Raw genomic sequence first — 15714 nt, forward strand, 5'->3', positions numbered from 1 at the left:
GAGGTGGATTTAGAAGGATGTTCCACACTAGCGGTAAAATGATATTTGGTCAATACTTTAAGAGCTGTTTGTTCTTCTAATCTCTCTCTAACGACTGCCACACAGCTCTCACTACATAACCACACACAGCTCTACCTCACTCAGTCAGGATGTCTTTTAGTAAAAGAAGTCCAGACGCTTTTCTTTGCAAGCTCCTTTGACTACGATGACCTGGATGACTGAGAACCTTCATAGACTTTTAGTAAAAGTATTTCAACATGTAAATTTCAATTATTTTGATGAGCTCATCTTTACCTGTGGAAGGGAATAAAGTCCGACTGATGACAAAAACAAAACAGCGAAAATCCCCTTTGGTTTGTTTCAAAACGACACAGCTAAGTAGGGCACAGAGAGAGTGCATAACATGTGAGTGTTTCTAAGTATATATTCTTTATGCTTTCTGGGCCTATTATAAGCCCGGTATTTCATTTTGTGCAGTGCACAAATTTAACATTTAAATTTAGTTTAGCGATATTTTCTTCACAGTCTACCCGTCTTTCATCCACAGCTGACCTGAATTGCTTTTTAAAGGGATTCTTACCTTCCTCTTATGTAGCACCATTTAGAGTAGAATTTAATTTTGCATTAGAGAGCTTGAAAAGGGTTTGTGATGCTTCATGCGCATCTATAAATCCCATTTTAATGTTGTGTATACAGAATTTAGTGGAATACAAATAGACTACTGAGTTTATGATCCCTACTTTAAAGCTGAACATGGAGAATAAACATTCCTACGCAGACTTATAATCCAGGGTGTTCATATTCAGCAATCTCATAAACTACGAATGCAATGTCAATTATTGTTTTTGGATTGTAGGTGAGCCTCTGCTCATTGAAACAGCAGCTCTTCACCAGTGGCAGAGTTCTATCAGTTTAGACACAGCTTATAGAAGCAAAATAGGTATTGATTTAAGCATTTTTGCCAATTTGTCCTGATGGTTTAAAATACTTCTTGGGAAAATAGACTGAAAAAAGCTAAATTAAAAAATGAGTAATTTCATCATAAATTCACTAAAAAACTTCACCAGAACTTCAGATTTGTCAGATCGCAATAACAAGGGAAAATATATAAAATGAGCCCAGTAAGTAAGACACAAGATGACACAGAATGAAAAGAAGGAGCTAGGGTGGAGATGGGTTGCCAAGTAGCTTGCATCTGCAGGTAGGCAGGCATGTTACAGGTACTAAGCTTGACTTGGAGAAATGACAGACTTATAAAATGCTAAAGTGTACGTTATTAAAAACATCTTACCAAGGAAAGCAGAAGGTGATACTGTGCCGTTACTGCGCGAAACCATGACACTGATGCCAGTCTCCACAAATGGAACCGAAAACTCAACAACCTCTGACCTCTCTTCATTAATGGTGAGTGAGCCGATGGCCATGTCTGCCCTGTTGGACACCACCTGTAAAACAGGAGATCTGAAGTTAAACACAAAGAACTATAAAACATTATATACAAGGTAAAAAGAACCAAGAAAAAGCTGATTCAATTTTTAAAAAATAATTTTTGTGGTATACAGATGGCAAGGAATAGACAGTTTCTCATAGTCATTGTGCAGGAGAAATGCCATAACATGGTTCTGTGTAGACCTATCATTTCAGATCAGCATGCTGTGTCTATTTATATGAGCAACACTATAACAAACTCATTAAAAAGTCATTAAAAGTGCTTTTAATGACTTTCACAGCTACTACACACCAAGAAAACCTGATTGAAGCTGATGTCCTGTGGCAAATCTGAAAGAAGTCCATACCCTGGTGGAACGAAACTCTGTGTTGGCACACAAACAACACCTGTCCCTATCCAGTCACTACCAACTTGTGACTGCTGAGGATAGAAACAAAGATCAATTTGTAAACTGACAGTTTTTGCTGTCCGCCCAGCTTTCTATTCACCACAACAAACCAGAATAGCATCCTCACCAGCTTGTTGCTGTCCTAATTCACTCTCCCCTCACCTGTGAATAAGATTACAGGATACTTCAACTCCTCTAGTTGGGGCAGCGACTCATCTCTAACCTGCAGTGGATACTCCATCATTTTACTTTTAAGAACAATGGCCTCAGATTTGGAAATGCTAATGCTTTGCACTCAGTTGCAAACCAAGCTGCAGGTCACCCAGAGAGAACCACATCATCTGCAAAAAACAGAGCTCCTGAGACCACCAAGTCTGACACCCTCCATCCCCTGACTACTGCTAGAAATTTTGTCCATAAAAATTATGAACAGAATTCTTGATGGAGACTGAAAACCCACCAGGAAGAATCTTGACTTTTCCTGGCAAGATTCAACCTCTCACTCTCATCAGAAAATAAGAAAGCAACACGATGAACAGACTCTATAGGCAGTTATAGCACACACATTTCAATTATAGCACACAAATTTTACCTCATGCAATGCAGTCACATTAACAGGTGGAATTTTCTTGATCGCTTCTTGGATTAGTTCTTGGAATGTAGGCAGATCAGCTCTTCTTTTAATCTGTGGCAAAATCTTTTGACTGGGGTCTCTTGGCAAATGTGTATTTTCAAAAAGCACTAACCAAAATATACCTCTTTGGTCTCAATGGATGGCAGTTGGTAGGACAGAGCTACAATGTTATGCTCTATAACTATCTATAACTAAAACACCTTGAACAAACAGCATAGGGATCCTTTTTGCCATGACTTGCAACATGAAGCTGTGCTGTGGTCCTCCTCACAGCTCCTCAGGCAGCTGTAAACGAGGCTCAGGTGGACAGAAGGTGATGAAGTCAGGGGATTCACAGCCCTGTTGGTGTTTTGCCTGGCAGGAAGCAGAGGTTACTTGACTGCAGCAGAGGGACTGTGGAGGTTAGAGGAGCTGGCTGCTGACCAGAAGTTCATTAGTCAGGTCTGGCCTGGCACCAAAACTCTGTGAAAGACAAAAGGCTGTGCAGTCTCTCAGCAGACACAACGGAGATGCTTTTCATCAGGCTCATAAAGTAGCCTCCTCTAAAATGTTCTTCCTCCTTATTTGTTACAATCTTAAGCACTGATTGATACATTGTTTCACACAGTTATCAACTGTGAACAGTGGAGTGTTACAATTCTGTACATGGAACTCTTTTGGCAAGTAATTTTAGGAACTGTATATACGGTCAGTGTCGTGACTATTTGGAAAACAACAAAACAGTTTTTTAAGTGAAGCATCCAAAGTTTTAATTTACAGGGTTCATCAAAAGCATTGTATGAACTATTTGCATGTACAGCCATTTTTAATCAGTCTTCCATTTTCAAAGGCTGAAAAGTAATCGGACAATTGACTGAAAAGTCGTTCCATCATTTTTCCCATGAAGGATTCTCAACTTCTACTATACCACTAATCACCAACTAGGCATTGCGGAAATAATTAAAAAATCTTTGTATTTGGTCTTTTAACTTTTTGCAAGAAACATTAAAAGACCAAATGCTGAGCGTTTAACTGTCTGCTTCTGACACATTCCTCTAATTAGGATTTTAATTTGTTTTAACCTCTTGCAACTGGACAACTTCAGTCAGTTTAGCAGCTCATTTCCTGGCTGGTCATGCAAGAGAGGCCAGTGGAACGGTCGAGTTTTAGGTTGGCAAAGGGACCAACATGAAAAATCTATTTCATCTTTTTATACTTAGATTAATAATGTTGATATTTACATACAATAAACTCCAATCCATTGATTGTTTTTTTTTTAAACTAGTAACTTTAACTTTATTGCATTATAATAATCAGTGTTGTTTCAGGAGACCGTGTTGGTAATAGATGATTATCTCCCATGTGAAATGGCATCTTACAGTTACCTCCAGTTTTGTTACTGATGTTGTTCAGATATGTCTGTAATGCAATCGCTAATGATTAAATATGGTAAATTACACCTATAAAGATGGTGAAAGATGATAACTGCTACAGATGCAGCAAATCAGCAGCTGCAATAATGAAAGTTTGTGTGATACAGTTACAGTGTTACATTTTTATTTTTTACTTCTGTTCCCTTTTCACTCCCACAGCCACCCTGTTAAAGATTAATGTGTAGATTATCAGTAAAATACTGGCAGCAATGCTGCCGGTGGGTTAGCTTTACAGTTCTCCAACTGTTATCTCATGCTACTCAAATGATGTCATGCTCTGAATTACAGTGCACAGCTGTATTCCTTCACTTTTTCCCCTCTGTTTGCTTATGAACAATACATTTATATTATATAGCTTTCTTTTCTTACAATTCCACTTAAAAACTTTGTATTTTTTAACTGAAGTTCGTTACAACCCAGCAAGCTCAGATGGCCACATAACAGCAACTGCCAGCTATTACTCATCAGTTATCATGTACTGTTATCTCTTGCCATTTTTTTTATGTATTTTTTGAAATACATTGCTGGACATTATTGGACAGTCCTCAAAATAAAGTCCAAAGTCAGCTTAATACATGGTGGGTTCAGTTATTTGAGATACAGCCAATACTTTTAACATTGAGAGTGTAACGGTATTCAAAATTGATCACAATGATTTTGACTGACTGTTCAAATAAATAAAATGTAATGAATTCAAGTGTTTATAACTGTCGCACTGGAATTACTCTGTCTCTTCTCTTTTTTGATACTTTATACTTATTGGTTAATAGATAAACCTCACAGCCTCATTGTGTTCTTGAATGAAGCACAGATGAGAGTGACCGAAAAGAAAAGAAAGACTCCATGTTCATGTCCTTTATTGCTTATGATATACATACTGAGCAAGTCAACACTCTCTGTATGAGATCAATCGACCTTCTTTGAATAAGTCCAGCCAGAAACTGTTGAACCACTAAAGTTTTTTTTATTGGAAAAATAGTTTGTGAAGCCTGTGGAGACCATAAACTTCTCTAAGAGTCTGATAACAGGTTTCGCACTTTTCATAACCTGTCATTAGTTTCTTTTCTGCTTGTCAAACTCAATCATTCCATGGTAATTACTCCATTTAATCCAACTTGTTAATTTCAAGATTTTTGAATACAGCGAGGTCTGAAAGCAACACCTGTGACACTTCTCTTCAGGAAGTGCTTCACTGCTGCATAGACTTCAAGCTGCGAACAAAAATGATTATACTAGGGTGATTCACTGTAAAGGGTGAAGAAAAAAAATAACTTTAAGAATGTAGGAAATTACTGGCTGATTGAAAGGCATTCAGGGAAGAAGGTCATAATATAGGTTCTGATAGAAACGATGAAAAATAAATTTTTTTCATCGTTCAAAATTTTTTTTTTTTTAATTTAATTTTATTTTTTTTTTCTGCTTATTCTGTTGGTTTTTGTTTTTTGCCCTTCTCCCCCGTCCCTCTTCTCAACTGTTTTTCTTTCCCTCTTTCTTTCTCCCTTTTCTTTCCCCCAGTCAAGTCTGTCCCGTATTCAGCAAGTGAAAATAAAATAAAGAATAAAAGGTGAATCAAATGGACCGTTACGGCAAAGCTGGGATGGTCAATTTGGTAAAGAAAATCCGTTGGGCATCTTTCTTCGCCTTTAGACAATAATTCTGATGGCAAAAGAGCCAAACGGGACAGGCAACAACAAAAAAAAAAAAGAAACGATGAAAAATAGTAAAAACTGCGCAACTATAAAGTCTTTCACTTGAGAAGCAAGGTCACTGAGGTTTGCTGATGTCTGAGGGATTATACGCATTTGTCTCGGTGATATGTAACTTTGACAGGATATGATAGTTGGTTGGTTGGAATAGGATGAAATAGCAGCACAGAGGAGGAAAAGGACAAACAAATAAAAACAGTGCACTGCTGCATATTTTCAACAGAATTGCATATGACAAGTAAAGGAAAAAAAAGGGGGTTCATGTGGGCGGGGCTGTCCCTGTGCACATGTGTTTGTCTGCTGCGATAATTAGGCAGCTTAATGAGTTACTTAGCAAAGCTGAGCAAGAAGCAGCTGGGATGCAAGAAAGAAGGCCACCTGCATCTCTGAGGCCTATCTGAGAATGAAGCACAGCATACACAGCCTGTCCTCACACTGTGATCGCATAATAATAATATTTAGTCAGGACCAGTAGACTCCACATTGCATATTTAAAAATTATGCTTACAGGATATCCAAAGCATTGCAGAGTAATCCAATGGTCAATAGGCCTTCAGTGTCTCAAGAAGACACCATGAGTCGGTTTGACCATGGTAAACAAAGGTAGGGGAAAATAACTGGAAAAGCATGAAGGGCAATACTCCATGCTGCTGGCATCACAGTCACGTTTTCATACGAAGAATATTAAAGATGTGCTCTTTTAGGAATATCTTTGGAAGCTCAGGAGTGTCAAACATTAATCATTGTCGAGAAGGATTCAGTGCACCACCATACAAATGAGACCCAACAAACCACAAAGCATTGCAGTAGTTTGAGGCCGCACATTCAAGGAGGTGCCACGGACTCTGCACTCGCCTGATCTCCATCCTATCGAACGATTACTTGAAAATGTGGAAAGCCAAATTGTTATGCCTTTTGGCCAGAAGTCAGTAGTTAGTGCATAGTCTGATTAAGTTACATAAGCAAAGTGATAAATAAGTTCAAAGTTAAGAAATGTTATAAGTAATTCATGCTAAAAACAGTTAAAATGTCTGGGTTCGAAATTTGCTCAGAGTGAGACATCGTTATCACAAGCGATCTTTGTATTGTATGTGCGGAAATGGGAGCGAGGGAGCGCTCTGATCATTCGCCTATCTTTGACGTATTTTCTCCGTTAATGCTGTGAAAAGTGCTTCGGCAGTATTAAAAGAGTGAACGAGTTCATGTACACGCTAAGAGTGCCCTACACGCTTGTACCTTGGGGAATGTTCGTGTTTGTGAGTATTAATGTGTTCAGAAATAACTTTTATATGTGTTTACATGGAGTTAACTGTGATGCTAATGTAACGCATGTGTTAAGCTAGGCTAATCTTTAAGTTTGTCATTAAGATGTGTATTAGCTAGCAATTTATTTTCACTTTCTGTATATTTCAGTTACAAATAAGAAATAGCAAGGAGAAGCCTTGAGAGAGGATAAGGCTTTAAAGGATCTTCATTAAAAGCAAGAAAAGCAAGCCTTGTGTGGAAGATCTCGTCTATTTTGTTCGCTAGCTGTATAGCTTCACATGGTCACGTGTCGTGAGGGCAGTGTTGCCAACTCCTCAGTAAGGAAAATCGCTATTGGCTGTCCTAAAAGTCGCTAGAAGTCGCTAAATGACGTCATCACCTAATTTGCATAATTGGTCATGCTAATGTAATTGTAACCTACGTTGTTGGAGAGAGAAATAACATCGTGGAAGAGACATAAAGTGAGTAAAAAACGTCCTAAATGCATTTAGAGTTTATTTAGAACTACAAATTAAATTTATTTTAGCAATTATTGTTTTTTTAATGTCACAATACCAACCCTGCTCCTTTACCCAGGCTTGGACCGGCAAAAGTGACCCGAAATAGGCACTCTGGTGGAGTTACTTTGTGTGTTTATAAGTAGTTTTAAACCTTGTGATCCACAAAACAGCATAAGAGTAAAAGAGTAAGAGTACTGCGTTACAGCACCCGCTGCTTGTTGGGAGTAAAAGCGATATGTGCTTTCACATCTTTTTTTAGCGACTTTTTTTGAAAAAAAGTCGGGGGTCTGAAAACTCGCTAAATATAGCGACAAAGTCGCTAAGTTGGCAACACTGGTCACGTGTCGTGAGGGCAGTGTTGCCAACTCCTCAGTAAGGAAAATCGCTATTGGCTGTCCTAAAAGTCGCTAGAAGTCGCTAAATGACGTCATCACCTAATTTGCATAATTGGTCATGCTAATGTAATTGTAACCTACGTTGTTGGAGAGAGAAATAACATCGTGGAAGAGACATAAAGTGAGTAAACAACGTCCTAAATGCATTTAGAGTTTATTTAGAACTACAAATTAAATTTCTTTTAGCAATTTTTTTTTTTTTAATGTCACAATTCCAACCCTGCTCCTTAATCCGGGCTTGGACCGGCAAAAGTGACCCGAAATAGGCACTCTGGTGGAGTTACTTTGTGTGTGTGTGTTTATAAGTAGTTTTAAACCTTGTGATCCACAAAACAGCATAAGAGTAAAAGAAGAACTGACTGCGTTACAGCACCCGCTGCTTGTTGAGAGTAAAAGCAATATGCGCTTTCACGTCTTTTTCTAGCGACTTTTTTTTTAGAAAAAAAGTCGCTAGGGGGTCTGAAAACTCGCTAAATATAGCGACAAAGTCGCTAAGTTGGCAACACTGCGTGAGGGCAGCATACAAATATTCCTGGCAATGCACAAATGTTTTTGGAACGTTGTCAAATGGGAAAACATGTTACGAGGTACTGCACAGACTTGTGGAGCTCATGCCAAGTCGAGTAAATGCTTGTGCAAAAACGACATGCAATCCTCAACCTTAGAATGAGTGCACACCAGAAATGTCTGACTTTTTCCAAAACTGTCTTCATTTGTATGAAATAAAACTGCCCTCACAAAGTCCACACACACAAATACACATCGACTGTGATAATTTGCATTCCCATGTTTAACTCCATGTTAAACCAACTTCATTAATCCAGCCGCCGCAGGGGGGACTGGCATCACAGAAACACCATGGTATCTGCCAACACACACATGGTCATGTACAAGCAATGCACACACACAAACACACACACACACACACTTCTCCAGCACTAATCTTTCTGACAGACTCCCTCCATATTTCCTCGCTCCGTCTTCGATTCAGGCCCAATCCTCTCTCTCAATGGGTCACGTTTTAAAGGGTTTGAAGCAGGATAAAAAGAATTTCACAGGAGCCCTCGAATCAAACCCCTTTTTTGTAAACACAACAAAAGAAAGAAAAACAGAATAGAAAAAAATGATAGCAGCGCTCTGTACTGGGAAAACGGAGAATTAAAAACATAACTACAATATCTTACTGAGACACACAAAAAAGGGTCACGGTGTGTTTGTGAGCCGGGCTGCGAAATGTTCAAACACACTCCCAGAGGAAATGCTGGATCTTTTTGCTACTGAGCACACATTTTTATAAACTTCCACTTTATCTCTCCCACATGCTGCTATTTGCATTCTGTCAGACAGTGACAAGAGTTAGATACAAGTTATTTACTTGTGCGTTAAATACAAACATCCTTGAACAGAACGTAAATAGCTTTGCTAAGGAAAAGAACTGATGGCAAAAATGTAGTACAAATTTATACTTTTCTTTTTTCGTGCAAGAGTTAAACAAAACAAAATATTATGCTTTGTTTTAAACAAATAAGGGATCAAATTTATTCATTTCAACAAGGAGAAACCAAGCACACAGCTGTAACTCGGGTTCTTATGCTTATGAAACAAAATATAAAACTCCTGAATTATCACGATGAAGATTATTGACTCAGTATCATGCCTACTGTTACAGGTAGCAGTGTGGTCCTAACCTGAATAAGAGACTGGACAAATGAGTGGATAAATGCATAGATGGGCCAGCCTATTCTAGTGTCTATCACTGTGTAATTTTAGTCAACACCCTGTAATCAGAAGCATGTCATCTATATGCTGGTTGAGTCAGTCCTCTGCTTAGACCATAAAAACCTCGGTGTCTCCTAAATGTAGAGATGTTTACAACAGCAGTGCCTGTTTCCTGTTGTCCTGCTAGGCTGGCTCCACCTTTTACACAGATGTCGAACCAACATTGTGAAAAGATCTCCTGCCGACTTAACCCTTTAAGACCTACCATAGAACCAAGTCCGCCAGAGCTTATATTATATTTTTACATGCTGTGGAGCCATTTTTGGGAGCATTTCAAGTTGCTATACATCAATACAACCATTATAGCCCAGATTTTAATAATATGTATGAATTAAGTGCATAGTAATTACATAAATTGTAAAAAAGTGCAATAAACTACAAAAAAATTGAAAATCGTTTTTGCTTTTTTAACATATATTTCTAGTTAGAGAAATTTAAGAGGCTTATCCCTCAAAACTGTAAATACAAAAAAGTTGCACAAAATAGTTTCCCACCACAGGAAATTTATTTTGAGTGTCTTCATAGTTTTACTTTTGAAATACACCAATTTTTATATACTGCAGGAAAAAACGAAAATAAATATTATAGTGCAAATTTGCAAAAAAGCAGCATATGCATCAAAATAAACTATTTCCAGCAGTGCAATATGAGTCCTAAGCATCCCAGAAACGACACAGAAAGTCATAAAGTCAAACATAACTTTTAAAAACACCAGTATAGGCTCATGAGGCCCTGATGGTAAAAAACTACATTTCCGCGAAAATGACGTCACTTCCGGTTTCAGGCAGGTCATGGTGGACATGCGATAGTTCGCGCTGATGTCTATTCCAACATAGGAAGTGTTATGAACAGCTGATCGGATTGGCAAAGCGTGTTTCTGGAATATTATGTTTGTGTTGCTGCAAGTGCTTTTTATGCAGTTTTTGCAAAGCTATATGTGGAAGGAAACTGTGACCGAGGACAAGCTGATGGCATAAGATGTAAGTACAACTCCTCCGGTTTCATATGCAAAAGATTTTTTTGCGCTAGCTTACGTGGTTGCAGATCTACCGGGATTTAAAAATAGTTACGCAAAACAGAGCGTGTCCGCTCTGACCGGTTTTAAAGGGTTAATGGCAGCGCAACATTGCCCACATCCCCCCTGGTCCCACAAATAACAGGCAGCATACAAGAGGTTTCGAAGGCTTACCTCTCCTACCATGCCGTTCCACTCCCCATCAATGTTTTTCCCGTGCCTCCCATTTGTCACCAGGTAAAGGTCATAGGTGAAGCCTACAATCTTGGCGAGGCGCTTTAGTACGTCGATGCAGAACCCTTTACAGCAGTGCTTCATGGGTCTAACACCATCCACCACCAAGCTGAGGAGATGATGAGAGAAAGGTGACATAGTTAAAACACTCTTAAAAACATGTTGTAAGATTGTTTTTCAGGTCACTTTGATCTAAACAAGGTTCTTTTCTGTTAAAGAAATTGAAAATGAAAGAAGTGAGGTTCTTGGGGAGTGAGAAAATGAGTTCTCCCCCTGAGGTGCTCATAACGGAGGAAGAACTAAAAGCTGAGGAAGGCGAGGAAGGTATGAATTATTATCGAGGGACTGTGAGTGGATCGATTCTGACAGTTTGGCTGTTGTGTATGGGGAAGCAACGCTCGACAGGTCAGACAGTTCAGGAGGAAAAAGTGTTGCATTATTAAAATGGAAATCAACTCCTTTTTTTGCACTTATTTCCAATTTAAAGAAACAAATTTCCTGCAAAGACCTTCACATGTCTCCCTTCTCCCTTGCTTCATACAGCAAACACTTTACCAAAGCACCATGCACATCTATATGGACATATGGGAATCCAAGTACATTTAGATGACTATCAGTCAAGTGCCTTCTGTGCCCTCCATCAGCTCTTTACAGCTCGTGGCCATTTGATGGTCCTTCAGTTGTGGCCCCCTTTTGGCTCTGTTCTCTAACAATGCAGAATGTGCATTTGTCTTAACTGACAAAACAATGTCCAACCCACAAGATTGAAATATTTAACTCCTCTTTACGTTTGTATAGATGATAAAATTACTATTACAGAAACTGTTAAAATACGTTTGAATGGATCATGTGAAATCTAAATGGTTTTGTTTGTTTATTTAGAAAGTCAGTATTTGGTGTGATTGTCTTTACTCTTCAACACTTCCTGAGCTCTTTTAGGCAAACTTGCACATAATTGCTTTCTTCAGGCTTCTTGAAGGACATTTAAAGCTCTTCTTTGGACACTGCTAATGTTTGTCCTGTTATCTGTCAAAATGACCCTCTGGAGAACTTCAAGACATGTTGAGGAGGTAATTTAGCCATTTAAATCAGCTGTGTTGGATCAAGGACACATCTAAAACCTGCAGGACACCGGCCCTTGAGGCCTGGAGGTGGACATCCCTGCTCTAGGGAGACCATTGAATGGCTCATAGTTAGGGCTGCCACAAACGATTATTTTGATAGTCGACTAGTCACCAATTATTTTTGTGATTAGTCGACTAATCAGATCATCATCCATTGAACGTAAAACGTACAGCTTATTGCACCAGCAGCATCTGCTCTTATAAAACTATCATTAGCTTACAGCTTTAAGTGTTTAAGGTATGTGCTAACTAAAAATAAAGACAAGATGATAGTTTATTAAATTTTAATGAAATTTGCAGATTGTTTCGGTGAAGTTTAATAAACTCCTTACTATCTAAAATATAACAGGACACAGGAGTAAATTCTCGAGCATCTCACACTTCTGATAATCAGCTGTCTGCTAATCTCAGCCAGACAGATTTACTCAGGAACAAATAAAATACTAAAAAAAGCCAAACAATAACATTTTTAAGTTATCTAAGTGACTTATATATCATGTTTAACCTGAGTAGCGAAGACCGCGGTGGGTTTGAAAACGATTTGCGTTGAGTCTGGTGTTCTCACGGCTCTAGTGAGCCTAGCTCCCGGCTAACTATCGAGCTAGTGGGTAACAGACATCTCTGAAAACGTCGGAGCGCTTTTGAAAATATGTGGTGTCTTGATAAACAAAAAGACAAAAAACAAACAACTTAAACAATCACAAAGAAAGAATAATACAGTATCCACATCTGAACCAAAGAGTAAAATAGTGAAATGTGGATTATTAAATATTAGGTCTCTCTCCTCCAAGTCTCTGTTAGTACATGACTTAATAATTGATCAACAAATTGATTTACTCTGCCTTACAGAAACCTGGTTGCAGCAGGATGATTATGTTAGTTTAAATGAATCAACACCCCCGAGTCATTCTAACTACCAGAAATCTCGAAGCACAGGTCGAGGGGGCGGTGTGGCAGCAATTTTTCACACCAGTCTATTAATTAATGATAGACCAAGACAGACTTTTAATTCATTTGAAAGCCTGATGCTTAGCATTGTCCACCCCAGCTGTGAAACTCAGAAACCAGTCTTACTTGTTATCATCTATCGTCCACCTGGGCCTTACACAGAGTTTCTGTCTGATTTCTCAGACTTTATATCTAATTTAGTTCTGAGCTCAGATAAAATAATTATTGTGGGTGATTTTAACATCCATGTTGATGCTAAAAATGACAGCCTCAACATGGCATTTAATCTGTTGTTAGACTCAATTGGTTTCTCTCAAAATGTAAAAGAACCCACCCACCACTTTAATCACACTCTAGATCTTGTTTTAACATATGGCATAGAAACTGAACATTTAACAGTGTTTCCTGAAAACCCTCTCCTGTCTGATCATTTCTTGATAACATTTACATTTACAATAATTGATTACGCAGCAGTGGAGAGTGGACTTTATCAAAGTAGATGTCTTTCTGAAAGCGCTGTAACTAAGTTTAAGAATATAATCCAGCCACTGTTATCATCGTCAATGCCCTGTACCAACACAGAGCAGAGCAGCTATCTGAACGCTACCCCAACAGAGGTCGATTATCTTGTTAATAATTTCACCTCCTCACTACGTACGACTCTGGATACTGTAGCTCCAGTGAAAACTAAGGTCTCTAATCAGAAGTACCTGACCCCGTGGTATAATTCTCAAACACGTACCCTAAAGCAGATGACTCGTAATCTGGAGAGGAAATGGCGTGTCACAAATTTAGAGGATCATCATTTAGCCTGGAGAAATAGTTTGTTGCTTTATAAGAAAGCCCTCCGCGAAGCCAGAACAGCTTACTACTCATCACTGATTGAAGAAAATAAGAACAACCCCAGGTTTCTCTTCAGCACTGTAGCCAGGCTGACAAAAAGTCAGAGCTCTGTTGAGCCAACCATCCCTTTAACGTTAACTAGTGATGACTTCATGAACTTCTTCACAAATAAAATTTTTATCATTAGAGAAAAAATTACCAATAATCATCCCACAGATGTAATATTATCTACAGCTACTCTTAGTTCCATTGATGTTAAGTTAGACTCTTTTTTTCCAATCGATCTTTCTGAGTTAACTTCAATAATTACTTCCTCCAAACCATCAACGTGTCTTTTAGACCCCATTCCTACAAAACTGCTCAAAGAAGTCCTGCCATTGATTAATTCTTCGATCTTATATATGATCAACCTATCTCTAATAATCGGCTATGTACCACAGGCCTTCAAGGTGGCTGCAGTTAAACCTTTACTCAAAAAGCCATCTCTAGACCCAGCAGTCTTAGCTAATTATAGGCCAATCTCCAACCTTCCTTTCATATCAAAAATCCTTGAAAGAGTAGTTGTCAAACAGCTAACAGATCATCTGCAGAGGAATGGTTTATTTGAAGAGTTTCAGTCAGGTTTCAGAGTTCATCACAGCACAGAAACAGCTTTATTGAAGGTTACAAATGATCTTCTTATGGCCTCTGACAGTGGACTCATCTCTGTGCTTGTCCTTCTTGACCTTAGTGCAGCATTCGATACTGTTGACCATAATATTCTATTAGAGCGATTAGAACATGCTGTAGGTATTACAGGTATTGCACTGCAGTGGTTTGTATCATATCTATCTAATATACTCCAATTTGTGCATGTAAATGGAGAGTCCTCTTCACACACTGAGGTTAATTATGGAGTTCCACAGGGTTCGGTGCTAGGACCAATTCTGTTTACATTATACATGCTTCCCCTAGGCAGCATCATTAGAAGACATAGCATACATTTTCACTGCTATGCAGATGACACCCAGCTCTATCTGTCCATGAAGCCAGATAACACACACCAATTAGTTAAACTGCAGGAATGTCTTAAAGACATAAAGACTTGGATGGCCACTAACTTTCTGCTTCTTAACTCAGATAAAACTGAGGTCATTGTACTCGGCGCTGAAAAGCTTAGAAATATGGTATCTAACCAGATTCTTACTCTGGATGGCATTACCTTGGCCTCCAGTAACACTGTGAGGAACCTTGGAGTCATTTTTGACCAGGATATGTCCTTCAACGCACATATTAAACAAATATGTAAGACTGCGTTCTTCCATTTGCGCAACATCTCTAAAATTAGAAATATCCTGTCTCAGAGTGACGCTGAAAAACTAGTTCATGCATTTATTACTTCCAGGCTGGACTACTGCAATTCATTATTATCAGGATGTCCAAAAAACTCACTGAAAAGCCTTCAGTTAATCCAAAATGCTGCAGCAAGAGTACTGACAGGGACTAGAAAGAGAGAGCATATTTCTCCTGTTTTGGCTTCCCTTCATTGGCTTCCTGTTAAATCCAGAATTGAATTCAAAATCCTGCTCCTCACATACAAGGTCTTAAATAATCAGGCCCCATCTTATCTTAATGACCTTGTAGTACCATATCACCCTATTAGAGCACTTCGCTCCCGCTCTGCAGGCCTACTTGTTGTTCCTAGAGTATTTAAAAGTAGAATGGGAGGGAGAGCCTTCAGTTTTCAGGCCCCTCTTCTGTGGAACCAGCTTCCAGTTTGGATTCAGGAGACAGACACTATCTCTACTTTTAAGATTAGGCTTAAAACCTTCCTTTTTGCTAAAGCATATAGTTAGGGCTGGACCAGGTGACCCTGAATCCTCCCTTAGTTATGCTGCAATAGATGTAGGCTGCCGGGGGATTCCCATGATGCATTGAGTTTTTCCTTTCCAGTCACCTTTCTCACTCACTATGTATTAATAGACCTCTCTGTATTGAATCGTATCTGTTATTAATCTCTGTCTCTCTTCCACAGCATGTC

At 38.7% G+C, this 15714-nt stretch overlaps 1 protein-coding gene and 1 long non-coding RNA gene across 3 annotated transcripts in view; one reads left to right on the forward strand and one right to left on the reverse strand.

Annotated features, from left to right (window-relative positions):
* LOC146492689 (uncharacterized) overlaps nucleotides 1-15714 on the reverse strand; it is a 246327-nt gene that overhangs the window by 81847 nt on the left and 148766 nt on the right. For both annotated transcript variants that reach the window (XM_085148350.1, XM_085148351.1), the window contains exons 9-10: nucleotides 10720-10888; nucleotides 1292-1445 (exon numbers count right to left, since the gene is read on the reverse strand). In XM_085148350.1, the coding sequence (XP_085004476.1) occupies nucleotides 1292-1445; nucleotides 10720-10888 (323 nt within the window). The remainder of the gene's footprint in view (nucleotides 1-1291; nucleotides 1446-10719; nucleotides 10889-15714) is intronic.
* LOC146492691 (uncharacterized) lies at nucleotides 6000-7319 on the forward strand. Its single transcript, XR_014871893.1, has 2 exons — nucleotides 6000-7102; nucleotides 7153-7319. It is a non-coding gene; the product is annotated as an uncharacterized LOC146492691 (long non-coding RNA).

The sequence above is a fragment of the Neolamprologus multifasciatus genome, chromosome 22 (genome assembly GCF_963576455.1).
Source record: "Neolamprologus multifasciatus chromosome 22, fNeoMul1.2, whole genome shotgun sequence".
NCBI lineage: Eukaryota > Metazoa > Chordata > Actinopteri > Cichliformes > Cichlidae > Neolamprologus > Neolamprologus multifasciatus.